At 52.2% G+C, this 16,203-nt stretch overlaps 2 protein-coding genes across 2 annotated transcripts in view; both read left to right on the top strand.

The window, feature by feature from the left end:
- Positions 1–512: 512 nt before the first annotated feature.
- On the top strand, positions 513–6,689 carry ODF3L2 (outer dense fiber of sperm tails 3 like 2). Its single transcript, XM_038384419.2, has 4 exons — positions 513–564; positions 3,715–3,825; positions 5,725–5,838; positions 6,175–6,689. The coding sequence occupies exons 1-4, from the start codon at positions 513–515 to the stop codon at positions 6,654–6,656; spliced, it is 759 nt and encodes a 252-aa protein (XP_038240347.1). The 3' UTR covers positions 6,657–6,689.
- A 3,721-nt stretch (positions 6,690–10,410) lies between these two features.
- SHC2 (SHC adaptor protein 2) overlaps positions 10,411–16,203 on the top strand; it is a 29,117-nt gene continuing 23,324 nt past the window's right edge. Inside the window, exon 1 of the mRNA XM_043502688.1 lies at positions 10,411–10,632. The gene's annotated coding sequence lies outside the window, so the exon portion shown is untranslated. The remainder of the gene's footprint in view (positions 10,633–16,203) is intronic.

Raw genomic sequence — 16,203 nt, 5'->3', positions numbered from 1 at the left:
CTGTGCTCATCAGAATCTAATTCACCCTCCTGACCTCCTCGGAGAGCAGCTGGGGAACAGAAGGCGTCATGCTCCAGGGAGCAGGGCAAAGCAGCTGTCTTGCCATCAGCTTGCAGGATTGTTAAGTGGGCATCAATCTTGCATCATTTTGCTGGGGCCACAGTCGAGTGTGTGTGGGGGGATAAGATTACAATGTCACCCCCAGTCCCTCCTCCATGGGTATCTGCTTTCAACGAGTGCTCTGTGTCACGCGCCCAGTAGCTGTTACCAGCGTTGATCGACTAATGCTTCACCGCAGCAAGCGTCTTGTGCTGGGCTCCTCTGGGAACACCCCGGGGCCAGGGCCTTTTCTCTCCTGCATCCCGGCAGGGTGGTTTTATCAGAGCAGACAGAAATCCCCGTCTGTTGGCATTCGCACTGAGGATCAGCCATAGTTCTGGAGCAAGAAGCAGGGAAGAGAGCACGGCCCAATAAAGGATTGGTTCTGTTTGTGCATCCAAGACGTGTCTGGGATGGCAGAGGTGGGGCGGAGAAAGACACCTGCCATTGCTGCTCATGAGACCGGTATGCTTGCTGTGAAGCCCCAGCTCCCTTTGGCATGGGGCAAGAGTGTAAGCAATTGGAGGCAAGTCTGTCTTTTTATGAGGTGTCTGTACAGTGCTAGCATCATGGGGCCTCAATCTTTAGGTGCTACTATAAATAAATTAATAAATAACTTCTGAGGGACTATCATTTCCTGTACATTTGTATGGCCCTTAGCAAAATGGGAAGCTGATCTAACTGACCTAGAGGTGCTACTCTGCCTCAGTTTCCCCATCTGTAAAACAGGGATAATGATTTTGACTTCCCTTGCCAAGCATTTTGAGATCTGCTGATGAACAGGGCTGTATAAAAGTGAGGGATTATTATTGTTATAACTGCAATTACATAATAAAAATAGTGACTGATAGTAATCACTCTCTTGACTCTGGGCAGGCAGCCCAGCAAAGGAACTTTATGAAACCTACCTGAAAATTGCTCCTTTAGAGAATCAGATTTTGAGAGGGTTTTTTCTGTTTCTGTTTTAAGGATCTGGAAATGTCTGGATATGTTTATTTCTGAGATGGGCCCAAAATAAAACCCTGCCCATCCCAACCCCACCACAGTGCAGCTGGCCTGGAGCAAATTCCTGAACTGCTTGGTGCCTCGGTTTCCCCATTTGTGAGGAGGGATTGTAAAATTGACCTACCTCACAGCAGGGACAGAGGGGATGTGGTGAAGCTGAAATGTCTGTTCAGAGCTGCTGTCAAGATGTCAAGTGTCCCATAAGTGCTAAATCGTTAGAAATCACTGCTGGAAACAGGAGCTGGTGGGAGGTAACTGGTCTTGGTTCTGTGACATTTCTATTCATTACAGTGCTCTGGATTCAGGCAGCACTTTCCTTAGTGCTGTCACTTCCCTCCTCTTGAAGTAGGAGCTTCAGGCGTTTCGATGAATGGCTTGTGAAAGATGCTTTTGTTCCACCGTTACTTCTGTAAGTGCGTGTATATCCGCTGCCGGAATTCTATCTGCTACCTTCTCACAATGGTACCCCAACAGTGCATCTTTGGACAGCAGAGAAACTCATTTTCTTAGGGCATGGCTGTCTCTCCTATCAATAAAAAGAAAAGGAGTACTTGTGGCACCTTAGAGACTAACAAATTTATTAGAGCATAAGCTTTTGTGAGCTACAGCTCACATCTTCCTCTCCTATCAATGTACCTGAGCGAGCTTTAATTTAGCTGGCAGCAGTGAGTTTCAGCACATATATCATTGGGCATGCCTGCCCTGTAGCACCCCCTTCTGGCAAAGCATGGTGCTGCAGGCCCTGCCCTCAGTTTACCCTCTTCAGGGGCTCCTTAAATCACCTCCACCAGTCCAGAGTCGTTAAAACATTCCCCTTCTGGGTCTAATTTACAATTCACAGCAACGCAGTCCTGTAGGGCTTCCCCCCCTCCACGCAGAAGAGAACCCTCCTCTTCCCTGGGCCATTCCCCAGCTGGAGTCCTTCCCCCGCCCCCATAGTCTCCACTCCACCCCACCCTCCCTCTTTTCCCAGGAGAGGCTCCGAGCCTTTCAACTCCACCCTGGCTCTTGCCTGCTTTTTGTTCCCTGCAATCAGGGGCTCTCCTGCAACTTTCCACTCTCTGAACCCTTCAGGCATCGTCTAAGTCTCTATAGCTTTGCTTCCCCAGCTTCTTTCTTTCTTTCAATGGCAAAGGAGACTTGGCTGAATAATCTATATCCACCAGCAACTATAATTGCTAAGTACTTAGTGGTTTATATTCTCTTTCTGCCCTGGGTCTTCCAGCAGGCAATGGTACAACACCTTTCTAATACTACCCCATTTCCCTGATATTTTCACCCCCATTTCCTCTTCCTGTTTCCCCCTTTATAAGGTCCAGGTGCCTTCTGTAAGACCAATTTGGGCAGCAGGTAATGAGTCACACGTGCCCACTACCTCTTAGAGGGCAAGTTGTCCTGAGCTAGCTTGCTAGCCCTGCAAGTACTTACCTGGGATTCCAGGTGGACTTGTATGCGTCCATGCTAATATGGCGCCACTGTTCCAGTACCCGAGCTAGCTAGATCAAAGCGAGCTCAGGTACGTCTGTGTGAGCTGCAGTTACACCCTGTGATTGGAGGCTAGACATGCCCTTTGTGGCAGTACATCCCCTACTCAAAGTGCACCAAATCGGAACTTCAGCTGTGAGCCCTGCACTTAACATACAGACCCCCAAACCCTGATGCTGAAACAGCTTCAAATCGAAGGCGATTGCTCTAACAACGTATGCAAATTAATAGATTCGTATGAATTATTTGTATTATTGTAGCGCGTAGGAACGCCCATCATGGATCAGGACCCCCACGGTGCTAGGCACTGGACAGATACAGAAAAAGACAGTTCCTGTCTCAGAGAATCACGTCGTCAGTCTCTCTTCTGATGTGACAGCACCAGGGATTCTGTGCGGGCATCAATCAGCAGCTTCCTATATGGAAACTCCACCGGGCTGAAGCAATATGATAATGTTTCTCCGGTGCCTTTGAATCTGAGCATCTCAGAGTTCTTCACAAATATGAAATAATTTCATTGTCAAGTCCCCCTTGGAGGAGAGAGAACTCTCACTGTGTCTGCATTAGAGGTGGGAAAATTGAGGCACAGAGTGATTGAGCAACTTGCCCAAGGTCACCCTTGGAGTCAGTGGCCGAGTCTGGGGTAGTGCGTGAGACTTCCTAGCTTTTTTCTTCTAATCACCAGCTCGGACTTTTTCCAAGAGTTGGGCACAGAACCCAGGCATCCAAGCGCTCAGTCCTGGGTTCAGATCAGTAGCTAACACTCCTTCCCAGAGTGAGGGACAGAACGCAGCAGTCCTGGCTTCTTCTGCTCTAACCAAAAAGAAAAGGAGTACTTGTGGCACCTTAGAGACTAACAAATTTATTAGAGCATAAGCTTTCGTGAGCTACAGCTCACTTTTTTTCCACCAAATGCATCCGATGAAGTGAGCTGTAGCTCACGAAAGCTTATGCTCTAATAAATTTGTTAGTCTCTAAGGTGCCACAAGTACTCCTTTTCTTTTTGCGAATACAGACTAACACGGCTGCTACTCTGAAATCTGCTCTAACCACTAAGCTACATTGCTGATGGCAGCCTGGTTTTCTGACATATTAACTCATGTGCATTTTGTTGGTTTGTGCCAGGCCCCGGGCCAGGACAGTACCGTCTGCCTCCGACTGTCGGATTTGTCAACCACGACTACACCAAGTTAACCAGCCCAGCTTATTCCTTTCACAGGAGACTCAACAATGGCAGTAAGTCTTTGTGAACCACTCTCTCTAAAACAGCGTGGGTCCGAACAAAGTCAGTCTCATATTCTTCCCAGTGCCCCCCTCACACAAAATTCCCTCCACGCTGTATCCAATGTCACTTCACCCACCTCCCGGCCCTTCCTCAGAGCATCTTCTCAGGCACTGAGTCCAAATGTGTATATATCTCCCCTCCATGTGTATATATGGCCCATATGTGTTTGGGTCCTGTCTCTGTGTGTGTACCCCAGTGTGGGTGTGCACCTTCCAAGGCTGGGTTTGTGTCCTGTCACTATCGGTGTGTGTTTGTATCACCCATGTGTGGGTTTGTGTCGTGTCTATGTGTGTTTATCACCCATCTGTGTATGTGTGTTTTCTCTGTGTGTGTGTGTATCACCCATGTGTGGGTGTGTATTCTGTGTGTCTATCACTCACGTGTGTGTGTATGTATCACCCATGTGTGTGGGTGTATCACTCACATATGTATGTATCACCTCTGTGTGCGTGTGTTCTCTATGTGTGTGCATCATCCATGTGTGGGTGGGTGTATCACTCACGTGTATCTATCACCCATGTGTGGGTGTATGTTCTCTGTGTGTGTGTCGCCCATATATGGGTTTGTGTCCTGTCTGTGTGTGTATTACCTATGTGTGTGTGTTCTGTGTGTGTGTATCATCCGTGTGTGTGTGTGTTTTCTGTGTGTGTGTTGCCCATATGTGAGTTTGTGTCCTGTCTGTGTGTGTATCCCCCATGTGTGGGTTTGTGTTCTCTGTGTGTGTGTATCTAGGAGAACTTCTTGCACACGGATCTTTTGTGCTTTGCCATTGTGTACAGTTTTGCTGTTACCACGAGCTTGCTGGGACAGGGTAACTTTGAAACTGCATTATCTCAGCTGAGAGGCCGAGAACACAGACACCAAGGGACACCTGACTGCTCTTTATTTCCAAAACAAGAATGCACAGGGTGAAGCAGGGAGCCTGAGCTGAGAGGCCAAAAGTGCATTATTCTCAAGCTCAATAGGATTTGTAATGAAAACCAATACACCTTTCCTCCCTGCGCCATACCCCTCCTGGCCAAACTGCATCTCCTCCCCGCTTCCGCTTCAGAGGGGTCATTGAAATGCAGGTCCACAACCATCAGGGGCTTCTGCCACTTGTCTCTGAATGCAGCTGTCACGCTGTCCAGACCTTAGCCTCAAAGCAGCGAGCCCCACTGGCCTCTTCCAATGGCCTGTCATTTTGAAAACCTGTCGCTCCTAAAAATGACAGAAGCGTGCCTGATTAGTGGAGGTTACGACTGTACGTACCCAGGAGAGTTGTGACCGCTAGTTGTAACAGGCACTCTTCAGCTGTCGATCTCAACGAACAGAGGAATAACTTTATCCCCATTGTCCAGCTGAGGAAACTGATTTTCCTAAGATCAGCAGCAGCAGAACTAGGGCTAGAGACCTACCCTCCCCTGCAGCCCTGTCAAGCTCTTGATGTTGCTTACAAATGATCAAAGGCCTAGATCTGATCTCATAGCTGTGGCTTTTATACGGATGTGATTCCATTGACTTGAGTGGAGGGCTTGATTTACACCGGTGTACGTGAGTGGAAATCAAAGTCCCTTATTTACTCCAGCTTCATTCCCCAGGAGGGGCCGGAGTCTGATCTCAGGGCAGTGTAAATCCAGAATGACTCCATGGAAATCAGCAGGATTATAACGGTGTAACAGATCAGAATATGGCCCGGTGCGGTGCACAATCAAATTGAGATGTGACCAACAGGCCCGTGTCCAAATTCATCCCTGGTAAAATCCCACTGAAGTTACATCAGGCATGAATTTGGCCCACTCCATAGGAGAAAGCACTGTCCTATCTTCCCAGCCGCCCCATTGCTCTATGCTTTTCCCTTTTGTTGTCAGTGTACTTTAAAGATTCAAGCCCAGGTCCCTGCTATTACGTGGACCCGCAACTCACTCGCTTTGGCAGGAGCGGAGGCCCATCCTATTCCATGCTGGCGAGATCAAAGACCACGGGTGAGTGGAAGAGCATCAAAATCCTCCATCGGACTAGGAGTTGGTGGGGAGCAAACGTGTGGCTGGTTTGGTCGCATCAGCAGCTCTTTTTGGGTTGCTTTTAAATTGAATGTAGTGCTGTGGAAAGGGGCTGGTTTAGCAGCCCTTGGGACTCTCTTTATCCTCAGGGCAAGCTACTCCTCCGCCATTGTTCCTCGCTCAAGCCTGGTGGGCCCCCTAGGGTGAGAATGGCCCATTCAGCCCTGGGCTGAGGCCCTTCCAGGGGTGAATCAGTGCCAACACTGGGGTCGGCTTTGGTGCGTCCAGCTTTAGCATTTAATGCTGTGTCTCCTTCAGCGCAGCCACACACCCCCGGGCCAGGCAGGTACAGTCCAGAGAAAGCCCCACCTGTCACCCACTGCAGGCCGCCGTCTTTCACCATGGGATCTCGTACCAAGTACCGGCGGGTGGATCCCGTCCCTGCCCCGAACAGCTACGCTCTCCCCTTGCTGCTGGGCTCCCAGGTCCCCAGCAAACCGTCCAGCCCTAGTGTCACCATCTCAGGGCGGAACAAACACGGTGGGTTTTCTGAGGACTTGTCCCAAACGCCCGGCCCAGGCCATTACAACAGGATGGATCCCAACACCTGCTTGCCCCGGCCACCTGCCTTCTCCATTCGGGGACGATGCAGTGCGCCCAGGGCTGCCTTCCGGACACCGGGGCCCGGAACGCACAGCCCAGAAAATGTGACCGCTCACAGGACAAGAGCCCCGGCCTACTCCCTGGGTGTCCGGCACTCCGAATTTGTCATTCCTCTCATTGTGGATGTTTCCCAGTGACAGAGCAGTGGGGCAGCAATTCCCTGGCATCAGGCCAACTGGCCTTGATTTACCTTCCCTGCCTTGATCTACTGGATCTCCAGCCCATTCATGCCAAGCAGTCCTGGGAGAGCTTCCAAGCAGTGGATGCACCAGCACCTGAGACATTTAAAACCAGGCCAGTCCAAACCCTGTGGAACTGTAGGGAACAATCCTGCACTACTCTGCAGTGGGAGGAGTTTTCCTAGGGTTGCTAACCCTCCAGGATTGGCCTGGAGTCTCCAGGAATTAAAGATTAATCTTTAATTAAATATTATGTCCTCATGTGATGAAGTCTCCAGGATCACAACCAAATTTGGCAACCCTAAGTTTTCCACCTCTAGCCTCTGTGATGCTTTTATTCTCTAACAGCCTCCACAAACTGGGTGCTGATCTTCCCACTTGGAGACCCAAAGTTTCTTTAATAAACAGGTCAACAAAGACGAATTTCAAAGACTGTGTTTGTATGCAGTGTGGACTTGACGCAGAGCTGTGTGTGGCTCGCAAGCTTGTCTCTCTCACCAACAGAAGTTGGTCCGATAAACAATATTACCTCCCCCACCTTGTCTCTCTAAAGATATTTTCAGGGCAGGCAGGGAATAGGGAGAGGGGGAAAGGAAAGAGGTGCTGCTTTCTAGCCCCCTCCCTGGCTTTCGGGTTCGATTGTCACATTTACTTTCCCACCATTTATTACTGCTGCTTCTTTTTGCTCTTTTCCTGCCTAAGGCAGTGAAACTAGGCTGGTGAGTTTCACTTGCTGTATCAAGTCAGTTCCCTTTCAGGTTCTAAGCAGTATCAGGCCTTTGTGTTTGGGTGTACAGCCCTGCGGGGGGGACCATAGCAATCCACCCCCTTGGCCCTGAGGAATGAAATTATTTCAGTTGTAATAGGTTTTAAACCCCACCGTTCCCCTGTGTATTTTGAACAGTGTTTGGGCCTGAGCTATTCACTAGCATCATTTGTAACATACAAAAAAGTTTCCAAGGGTGACAGATGTTCTTCAGGTTCAGAATAAATTTACTAACCAACAAAAGACACGGTGTTGAAATGCTGCCTCTCCGCTGCATCGCAGCTCTCCACCCCCATGTTTCTTGACCTTTCTGCACTAAACCACACCACCCTGCTAGCCCTCACACAGAGCTGTCAAGTGTCGACACCACTGGCATAGGCACCTCCTTGTAACCTCCTTCCCTGTTCCTTCCTGCTCAGCTACTGACGCCCGTGAAGGACCGCATGCAGCACAGACCCCTCACTGGTGTCAAGGGGTATAGAACATAAAAACGGCCCTAAGGGCTCAGACCAAGGGGCCATCTAGCCCAGTGTCCTGTCTTCCAACAGTGGCCAGTGCTAGGTGCCCCAGAGGGAATGAACAGAACAGGTCATCATCAAGTGGTCCATCCCCTGTCACTCATTCCCAGCTTCTGGCAAACAGAGGCTAGGGACACCATTCCTGCCCATCCTGGCTAATAGCCATCGATGGACCTATCCTCCATCAATTATTGTAGCGCATAGGAGTGCCTGTCATGGATCAGGACCCCCACGGTGCTAGGCGCTGTACAGATACAGAAAAAGACAGTCCCTGTCTCAGAGAATCTGTCTAGTTCTTTTTTGAACCCTGTTATGGTCTTGGCCTTCATAACATCCTCTGGCAAGTAGTTCCACAGGTTGACTGTGCATTGTGTGAAGGAGTACTTCCTTTTATTTGTTTAATAGCCTGAGTTGTATGGATTTAAATCAGTAGAGGATCCACCTCGCTGGATGGGAAGAGGAGGAGGGGAAGACAACATGACTAGCCATCTTAATAGCATCCTAGAGAACTTGGTCACTGTCCCCAGACACCGGTTCTGTCCTGTGCTAGGAGATGGGGCTGTATGAATTTGGAAGGCAGGTCTGATGTGAGTTATAACTTACTGGCAGATCCCATGTGGCAAACTGTTCCAGTTCCTTCTGCGCAGCAATGAGGAGGGAATGGATGGGCTCCCTCCGCGTGTGTGAAAGATCTTCCACCTACCTTCAGAGACAGGCTGGGTATCTGCGGTGTGAAGCAGCACCCCAAGGGCAAAAGAGTCACCTTTCTCCTCAAGGTCTGAGTGATCAGGCTGCCTTGCACTGGGTTATGCCCTGCCACGACTGATGTGCCTCACCATTTTAATCCCCATGCAACACAGCAGAGACATCTTCTTACACCCTGTTGGTTGCTGCAGGGGATACACCCTCTATCCTCCCACCTATGTCTGCCTTTGTGCTGCGAGACCAAGGGTGAGCGTCTCCTGGGCACGAGTACCCAGAGCCTCTTCATGTCCCACTGCTCACAAATGGGGAGACCGAAGGTGGGAAAGCTTCCATTATTGTGAGTTGCTGGGGACAGAGCTCAAACCCTTCTTCTCTCTAGAATGGCCCATATGCACCTATGATGCCCCACGCCATTAATAAATAATAGGAGGCGGCGGGCCAGATCCCCAGCTGGGATCAATCAACATAGTTCTGAGGAGACTGCCAAGGTCTGGTGGACCTGCTAACACATCAATGGAGCTGTGCCAACTGGTATCAGCTCAGGAGCTAGCCCTACGCGTGGAGTCTTCTTTATAGGAAAGTCCTAGAGAACTGATCCGGAAGGGATAATCTTCCTATAAAATGACCTGTGGGATGCAACAGCTGGGACCTCACCCTTTGTTTCATTCTCTAGGTATTCCAAGTGACCGCTCTAGAATCTGGTTGATCTCACCCCTATTAAATGCAGTAAAAGTGCTCGGTGCCCAAGTGCCGTACACTAAGGCGGTATTCAGGGTTACTTATTTGTATGTGCAAGGCTTAGCACGTCAGGCCGTGAGGTGTTACTGTCAGATTAATAACAATATGATGTCACATTCTAGAGATACCATTCTCTGCGTGAAGACTCAAACCCAAAGCCTGGGTCTGATTCTCCCCTGCTTTGGACCATGTGTCACCTGTGTACAACCAGGTGTGGACTAGTCCCTGGCCCAGGTTTCAGATCTATGAATATAAGAGGCAGGCAGGCTTTGCCTGAAAATGCCCTATCCCATAGCCAGCGTTGATGCTGCTGGGAAAGAGTTAAGTGGGCTGTGCTGATTGGCCGAGGCCAACCTGGAAACAGGGGATGTGGGAGTGGCGCTCTGGGGAGAAAGGATCTAGGGTGTGGGCTGAGCTGTGCAGAGGGAGGAGCAGCCTGGGCTGGGGAGAAGATCTGAGATTAACTTTATGGTAGCTGTGTCAATAAAGCCCAAACCGAGGAAGGGGAGAGGTTGTACTCCACCTGCTGCATGTGCAGGGTGTGAAAACAAGCTGAGAATAGCACTTCCGCACAGTAATGACAGCTGAAACCAGGCTCCTGAGAAGCCAGCATCCTGAGGATGGGGATAGAGTGGGTGGCTCCTTCTTTTTCCTTCAGCTCCAAAACCTCTCCAGAGAGTGGCTGTATCGAGACCTTCGGCTTTCCCCCACTGTATCCCCTACTCTTTCCCTAGGGTGGCTGAAGATGATGGGAGCCTGATGCAGTCATGCTTTCCATGGCCTGGATTTTACTACCAGCCCTGGCTAATTAATCATTTGCTGATTTCTTTCTAATAAGTTACATCTGCTGAGTTTCCACTGGGCCTCTACTGGCAAGGGGGGCCCTGGTTTCACCCTGGGTGACTTGAAATAAATAAATAGATACCACCTCACTCCACCCTCTCACTTGTTTATTTTCCCCTTAATCAATAAACATTAACCTCCCGCCTGCATTTGCTGGCCCACAGAGGGAAACAACAACCAGGCAGCAGGTAGGGGAGCCACTCTCTGAGCAGAGAGCCCAGAGGAAGTGGTGAGAGCAGCGGACAAACTGCAGCTGAACTCAAGGCAGCCGGCTGACTGAGAGCCTGCCAGCACGGGCTTTTGGCAGCCCTTCCTCCGAGAGTGCAGTGGGTACTGTAAGAGGGAGACTGGTTGCTGGCAACAGGTAAGTCCTCTATGAATTTTGTGTGTGTAGTTATCGGGATTGGAGGCTCTCCACTTCAAGCTGTGGTCCTGTTCACAAATGAAGCAGAGTCAGGCCCAGTCACTCCTCACATGGGAGATCTCTGCTACGAAGTGGGTTGTGTTGATTTCATAATGGAGAGTGGGGTTCTGCCATGTAGCTAGGCAGTGACCCCCAGCTTCAGCAAGGCCGTAGAGAGAGCTGTGCTTAGCCTTGGTGTCTTGGCCCAGTTCCAGTTCGGGGAGAATTGCACTGTGCCCGTCTGACCCCCCGCCCACCCACTGAGGTGTTGGGGACTCTCCACCTCCACTCTAAATGCTAAAAGGAAGGGAGGAAGAACAAACAACAAACCTGTATATAAATGCTCAGCCACTAGGACTAGCCACTTCTGCTATTCTTCTATTGTATTTTAACAACCAGATCCTATGGTAGTTGGTTCTCTAGAAAGACCAAAGATTAGCTAGACTGTTCTGGAGCGATGCGCGTGGTTGAGCGCCAGCTGTGTTCCACCCCAGAGCTGGGTGCATTTTGGTAACGCGTGAAGTGACTCAAAGAGCCCACAGAGATGCAAGAACGTATTAATACACCAGAATGTGCGTCTCCCCGGCCCCTTATCCATTCACACAGCTACCCAAACTGACACTGCACAATATCCATCTACACACACATGCACAGCCTCTCTGAAATACATCCTCACACTGACACAACACTGGACATACCCACCATATACTCCCGCTGACACAGCCATACACACACACACGCCCTCATCGCTACACAGGCCCCATGCTTCTCCCCCTCCCGCACAGAGACCAAAATGAGGGAAACGGCTGAGTCCCTTTGAGAACAGAGGCGATGCCTGTGACCTTTCCCCAAGAGCTGTCTGGCCCCCCCCTCCCCCCGACAGCACACCAGGCTCCCCCGTTCCTTCCTGCCGCTTTATCTGCCCTGCAGAAAGAGGTGGGCGTTTACACTGAGGCAGCTCTTTCCATGCAGGTAGTTTTCACCTCACTGTAGCTAGTCCAGGTCAATCCGGTCCACACCTGGGGCTGACCTCCACCAGCCTTGGCCAAGTGAAAACGGCAACATTGGGTCTCCGCAGGTGTAAAACCAACGCCCCGCCCCCCCCCAGCCACATCCTCCGCTAGGCCTCTCGCCCCACCCCACCCTCTTTCCTGGAAAGAGAGCAGGGCCCAGGGCCCCAGGCTGGTGGGAGCAGTGATGGCAGGAAGGTCGGGAGATGGCGGGACAGAGAGGCCCTTTCATGTGCAGAGCTGAGCCACAGAGCACCGAAGGGGAGACAGTGGTTCCCGCGGGCGAAGTCGGGTTGCCAGCTTTCTAATCACACCAAACCGAACACCCCTGCCCCGTTCCTTCTTGAGGCCCTGCCCATGCCCCGCCCCTTCTCTGAGGCCCCGCCCCTCGCTTGCTCCATTCCCCCCCCACCCACGTTGCTCACTCTTCCCCACCATCACTCACTTTTACTGGGCTGGGGCAGGGGGTTAGGGTACAGGGGATGAGGGCTCCAGGTGGGGGTGCGAGCTCTGGGCTGGGGGTGCAGGCTCTGGGGTGGGGCCAGGGATGAGGGGTTTGGGGTGAGAGATGGGACTCCAGGCTGGGGCAGGGGTATGGGGCATGGGGGGGGGTGAGGGTTCCAGCTGGAGGTGGGGTCAGGGATGAGGGGTTTGGGGTGCAGGAGGGGACTCCAGGCTGGGCCAGGGAGATGGGGTGCAGGGGGGGGTTGAGGGGTCCTGCTGAGGGTGGGGTTGGGGATGAAGGGTTTGTGGTGCGGGAGGGGGCTCTGGGCTGGGCCAGGGAGTTGGGGGCGGGGGGGGCGGGATCCCAGCAGCTCTTACCACAGCACCAAGGAAGCAGCCGCCAGGCGGCTTTGTGCAGGGCGCGCTGCCCTCGTGCCCGCAGGCACCGCCCCCCACTGCTCCCATTGGTCGCTGTTCCCGACCAATGGGAGCTGCGGAGCCTGTACTTGGGGCGGGGGCAGCGCCTAGGGGCCGCAGGGATCTGGCAGCCGCTTCCAGGAGCGGTGCAGAGCCAGGGCACGGAGGGAGCCTGCCTTAGCCCCGGGTCCCCGCTGACCAAACTTTTAATGGCAGCGCCGACCGGAGCCACCGGGGTCCCTTTTCGACCAAGCGTTCCAGTAAAAATCCAGACGCCTGGCAACCCTACCAACAGGGTCTGACGTGAGGCGAATTGAAGCAGGGCCTGGCAGCACCGACAGCCATGAAGCCATCATAGGGGATGGTCAGATCATGCTCTTCCATCTCCTGGGGTTCCTACAGGGGCCATGCACCTCAGCCAACTGGGCCAACTTCAGACCGGGCCAGCAGAGCTGCTCCAGACCCTACGTTTGTCTGAGGAGTTCCGGTTTGGGCAGCGATTTCTCACTCCCTGTCCCTGAGCCCCTGGCAGTTCCCAGCTCCCTCAGTTACTGCCTGATACCATCTCATCTTCTCCCCTTTCTGTCACATTCCCTCCTTGGAGCATGCAGCCTGGTACCTCCAAATCCCACGTTCTTAGGTAGAGGGCATGTCTAGGAAGACAGAGAAGGTCAGGGAGAAGCATTAAGAGGCAATCAGGGAGGGGCACTTCTGTGGGTACACAGGGGGGTCAGGGAGGGGCACTTCTGGTGTGGGGTTTGCAAACCTCATCCTAACCTAGTGCGTGTGTTGTGCATGTGTGTAAGGTACATGTGTAAAATACCTTTTTAGAGGGTGTCAAGGACAGTACACCATTGCGTGCCAAAACATGGGTGGGAAACATGTTTGTGCATGTCGTGCATGGGCTTGTTTGTGTGCAACACATGGACTTGTGTGCATCTGGGTATAGTGCTTGGGGGAGTTAGGTGGCTATTGGTGCTGCCAGGGCTCTGCTTCAATTCGCCTCACGTCAGACCCCATTGGCCCCCAGAACTGTTGTGTGCAATGCACGTACGGGTGAGCGTAGGCGTGGATCTGGCTCCGTGTGTTCACACTGCCCCATGACAGGCACAGCAACCAGCTGTGCAAGGGCAAAGCCACTGCCAGTGGAGGAAGAATCAAAGACAAAGCCCCCAGGTGGGAGCAGCTGATTCAGGGCTTGGTGCACAGATGAAACCAAGCAACAGTGGGCAGGACAAAGGGCCATTGTCAAGATCAGTTCTGCTCTCAGCCACACTCAGACAATCCTACGAAGTCCCGGGGGGCTTCTGGGGTGCAACTCAGCAAAGCTGGACACAAGGAAATGAGATTATCCAGTTCCCCTGCTCTGGCCCAGGGCTGTCCCTTGCAGCAGATGCGTCCATTACACAGCATCCTTAACTTGGTACAATCTGGGTGAATACCCAACCCTTGTGCTCCCAGGCCAGGAAGGAGCCAGGGATAAGAAGCTAAGAGAAGAGAATGGCACGACCCGTGCCGATTTCTCGGTGCTCTTGTCAGCCCTGGGTGATACACGTTCTGATAGCATCCTTGAAACACAGCTCAGCTTAGAGGCAGTCAGCCGAGCATTTCCCCGGCTGTACCACGGCAATAATGATTCCCTACCTTATGGGGCACTGCAAGGACAAAGCTCGCAGGCAGCTCCAACACTACAGTGACCAGAGCCCCAGAAGTGCCCTGATGGATAGAGACGGACCGAGGCAGAGAGCAGATTAAGGCCTCGTCTGCACACAAAAGTTTTACAGCTTTAACACTGCTGGGGTAATTAAAAGGATGCCAACCCAGCTAGTATGGATGCACTGATACCGGGATGAAGTGAGCTGTAGCTCACGAAAGCTTATGCTCAAATAAATTTGTTAGTCTCTAAGGTGCCACAAGTACTCCTTTTCTTTTTTGCGGGATAAAAGTGTTTCACACCAGTATAGTTATTCCTCTGCGGGAAGGGGAATAAGCTTTAGTGGTATAAGGCACCTTTATACCTTATCACTGTGCCCATGCTAGGGACTGAAGCTATCTAAGACTATCGATGAAATGTCACACCCTGAACGGACATATTAATACTGGCACAAAAACTGCATCCAGATCAGGGTTAAGTGAGTCACTCAAGGTGAGACTAGAATTGTTCATAAGCCAGGAATGAAACCCAGCTCTCCAGAGTACCACTGCCATGCCCCTGCCCACTAGACCATCCTTCCTCCTCCGGCAGGCTTGGTGAGAGTTGGTAACTGCCAGATCCCTGGGGCTGCTGAGGGGGCACACTGCCCTTGGGATTGCAGACGGGGGCAGAGCCACATTGCTACAATTACTGCTCTCCATCATCTGTCCCATGGACAGGTCCCCAGGGCTGTTCCAGTCCCCAGGGCTTCTCTGTCCAACAATTTCTGGCAAACCCAGGCCTGTGCATGAAGCCATTCGGCTGCGATTTTTCTTCTCTCCTCCTTGCATCCAAGTGTGTAAGAAAATGTAAATTGCATTTCCCTTGGATTGGCTGGTGCTGCCCCCTGGCTCCCCTTTGAAATGCCACCACCAGCAAATCGCTCCCTTCTGCCCAGCGGGCCGGGTGATTTAGCTTTAATTCCGGGAGCCCCCTGCAGACAGAACCCAGCTGCCATGACGTGCAGCCAGATCAGAGGGACCCGGTGTTCCTCTTTGGATGGCTCTTTGATGGATGAATTGTTTGCCGCCAGCAGTGAGGCAGCCAGACTTTTGTTTTCATGTTCGGCTTCTAACAATAGCCTCCTCTGAAGGTCCCCTCCCTGCCCCATCTCACCTTTCCCCTTGGTCTTTGGATTGTCTCCGCAACAGCCAGGGATGGAGAGCGAAGTTCTGCATGGAGGACCCGAGAACGGGCCTTCAAGCCAAAGGCTGGAGTTCTACATCAAGGATTGGAGCTCCCTTCCAAAGCAGGGCTGGACTGAGGTCCCAGCTCCACCCCAGGGGAAGGGGACTGGCACAGTGACCTGGGGCCCAGGCTGGAGGGCAAGGCATCAGACCCCAACAGAGGACAGAGCAAGGGTGCAATGATAGAGGCTAAGCGGGGAGAAGAGAGGGGAAAGGAGGAATTAATCTCTTTGCTGCTGGTGCAAAGGGACTGCATCTCCCCCCCCACAAGTCAATTCCCAGCAGTGAAGAATAACCCCTTGCTCAAGGAAATTCTGGCCCAGGCCGCGCTCTTGGGTGGGTCAGCCAGCAAGAGACAAAGGCAGTGTCAGCCTGCAACCACTGCAAGCTCCAGAGAGACACTGGCAGCAGAAGGCACAAGTTAGAGCATCTCCAGAGCTGCTGTAGCCAGCACCTCGGCCCCCAGCAGTGGCAGAATAGGGGAGGGAGAAGCAGCTTCCGCCTGTCCCAGAGCTGGTGCAGGGATGGATCCAGGGGATTGGAGCCATGGGTTTGGGGTTCCAGGAGGAGAGGGGTACTGCATGGACTCTGCTGGGCTGCTTTGCTCTAGGAGACCGCGGGAGGCTGAGATCAGACCTTATTCTTCAAGGCTCCGCTAAAGAAGCTGGAGCTGGAGAGGAGGTTGGGAAAGCCCCAGCTGCTTGATACCTCTCCAGGGCCCAAGGCTGATTGCAGATGAGATGGAAATAATCTCTCAGCCGCCAGGGAGTTCTGCCGAGGA

The sequence above is a fragment of the Dermochelys coriacea genome, chromosome 25, assembly GCF_009764565.3.
Source record: "Dermochelys coriacea isolate rDerCor1 chromosome 25, rDerCor1.pri.v4, whole genome shotgun sequence".
Taxonomy (NCBI): Eukaryota; Metazoa; Chordata; order Testudines; family Dermochelyidae; genus Dermochelys; species Dermochelys coriacea.
This window is presented reverse-complemented; position numbering and strand designations above follow the sequence as displayed.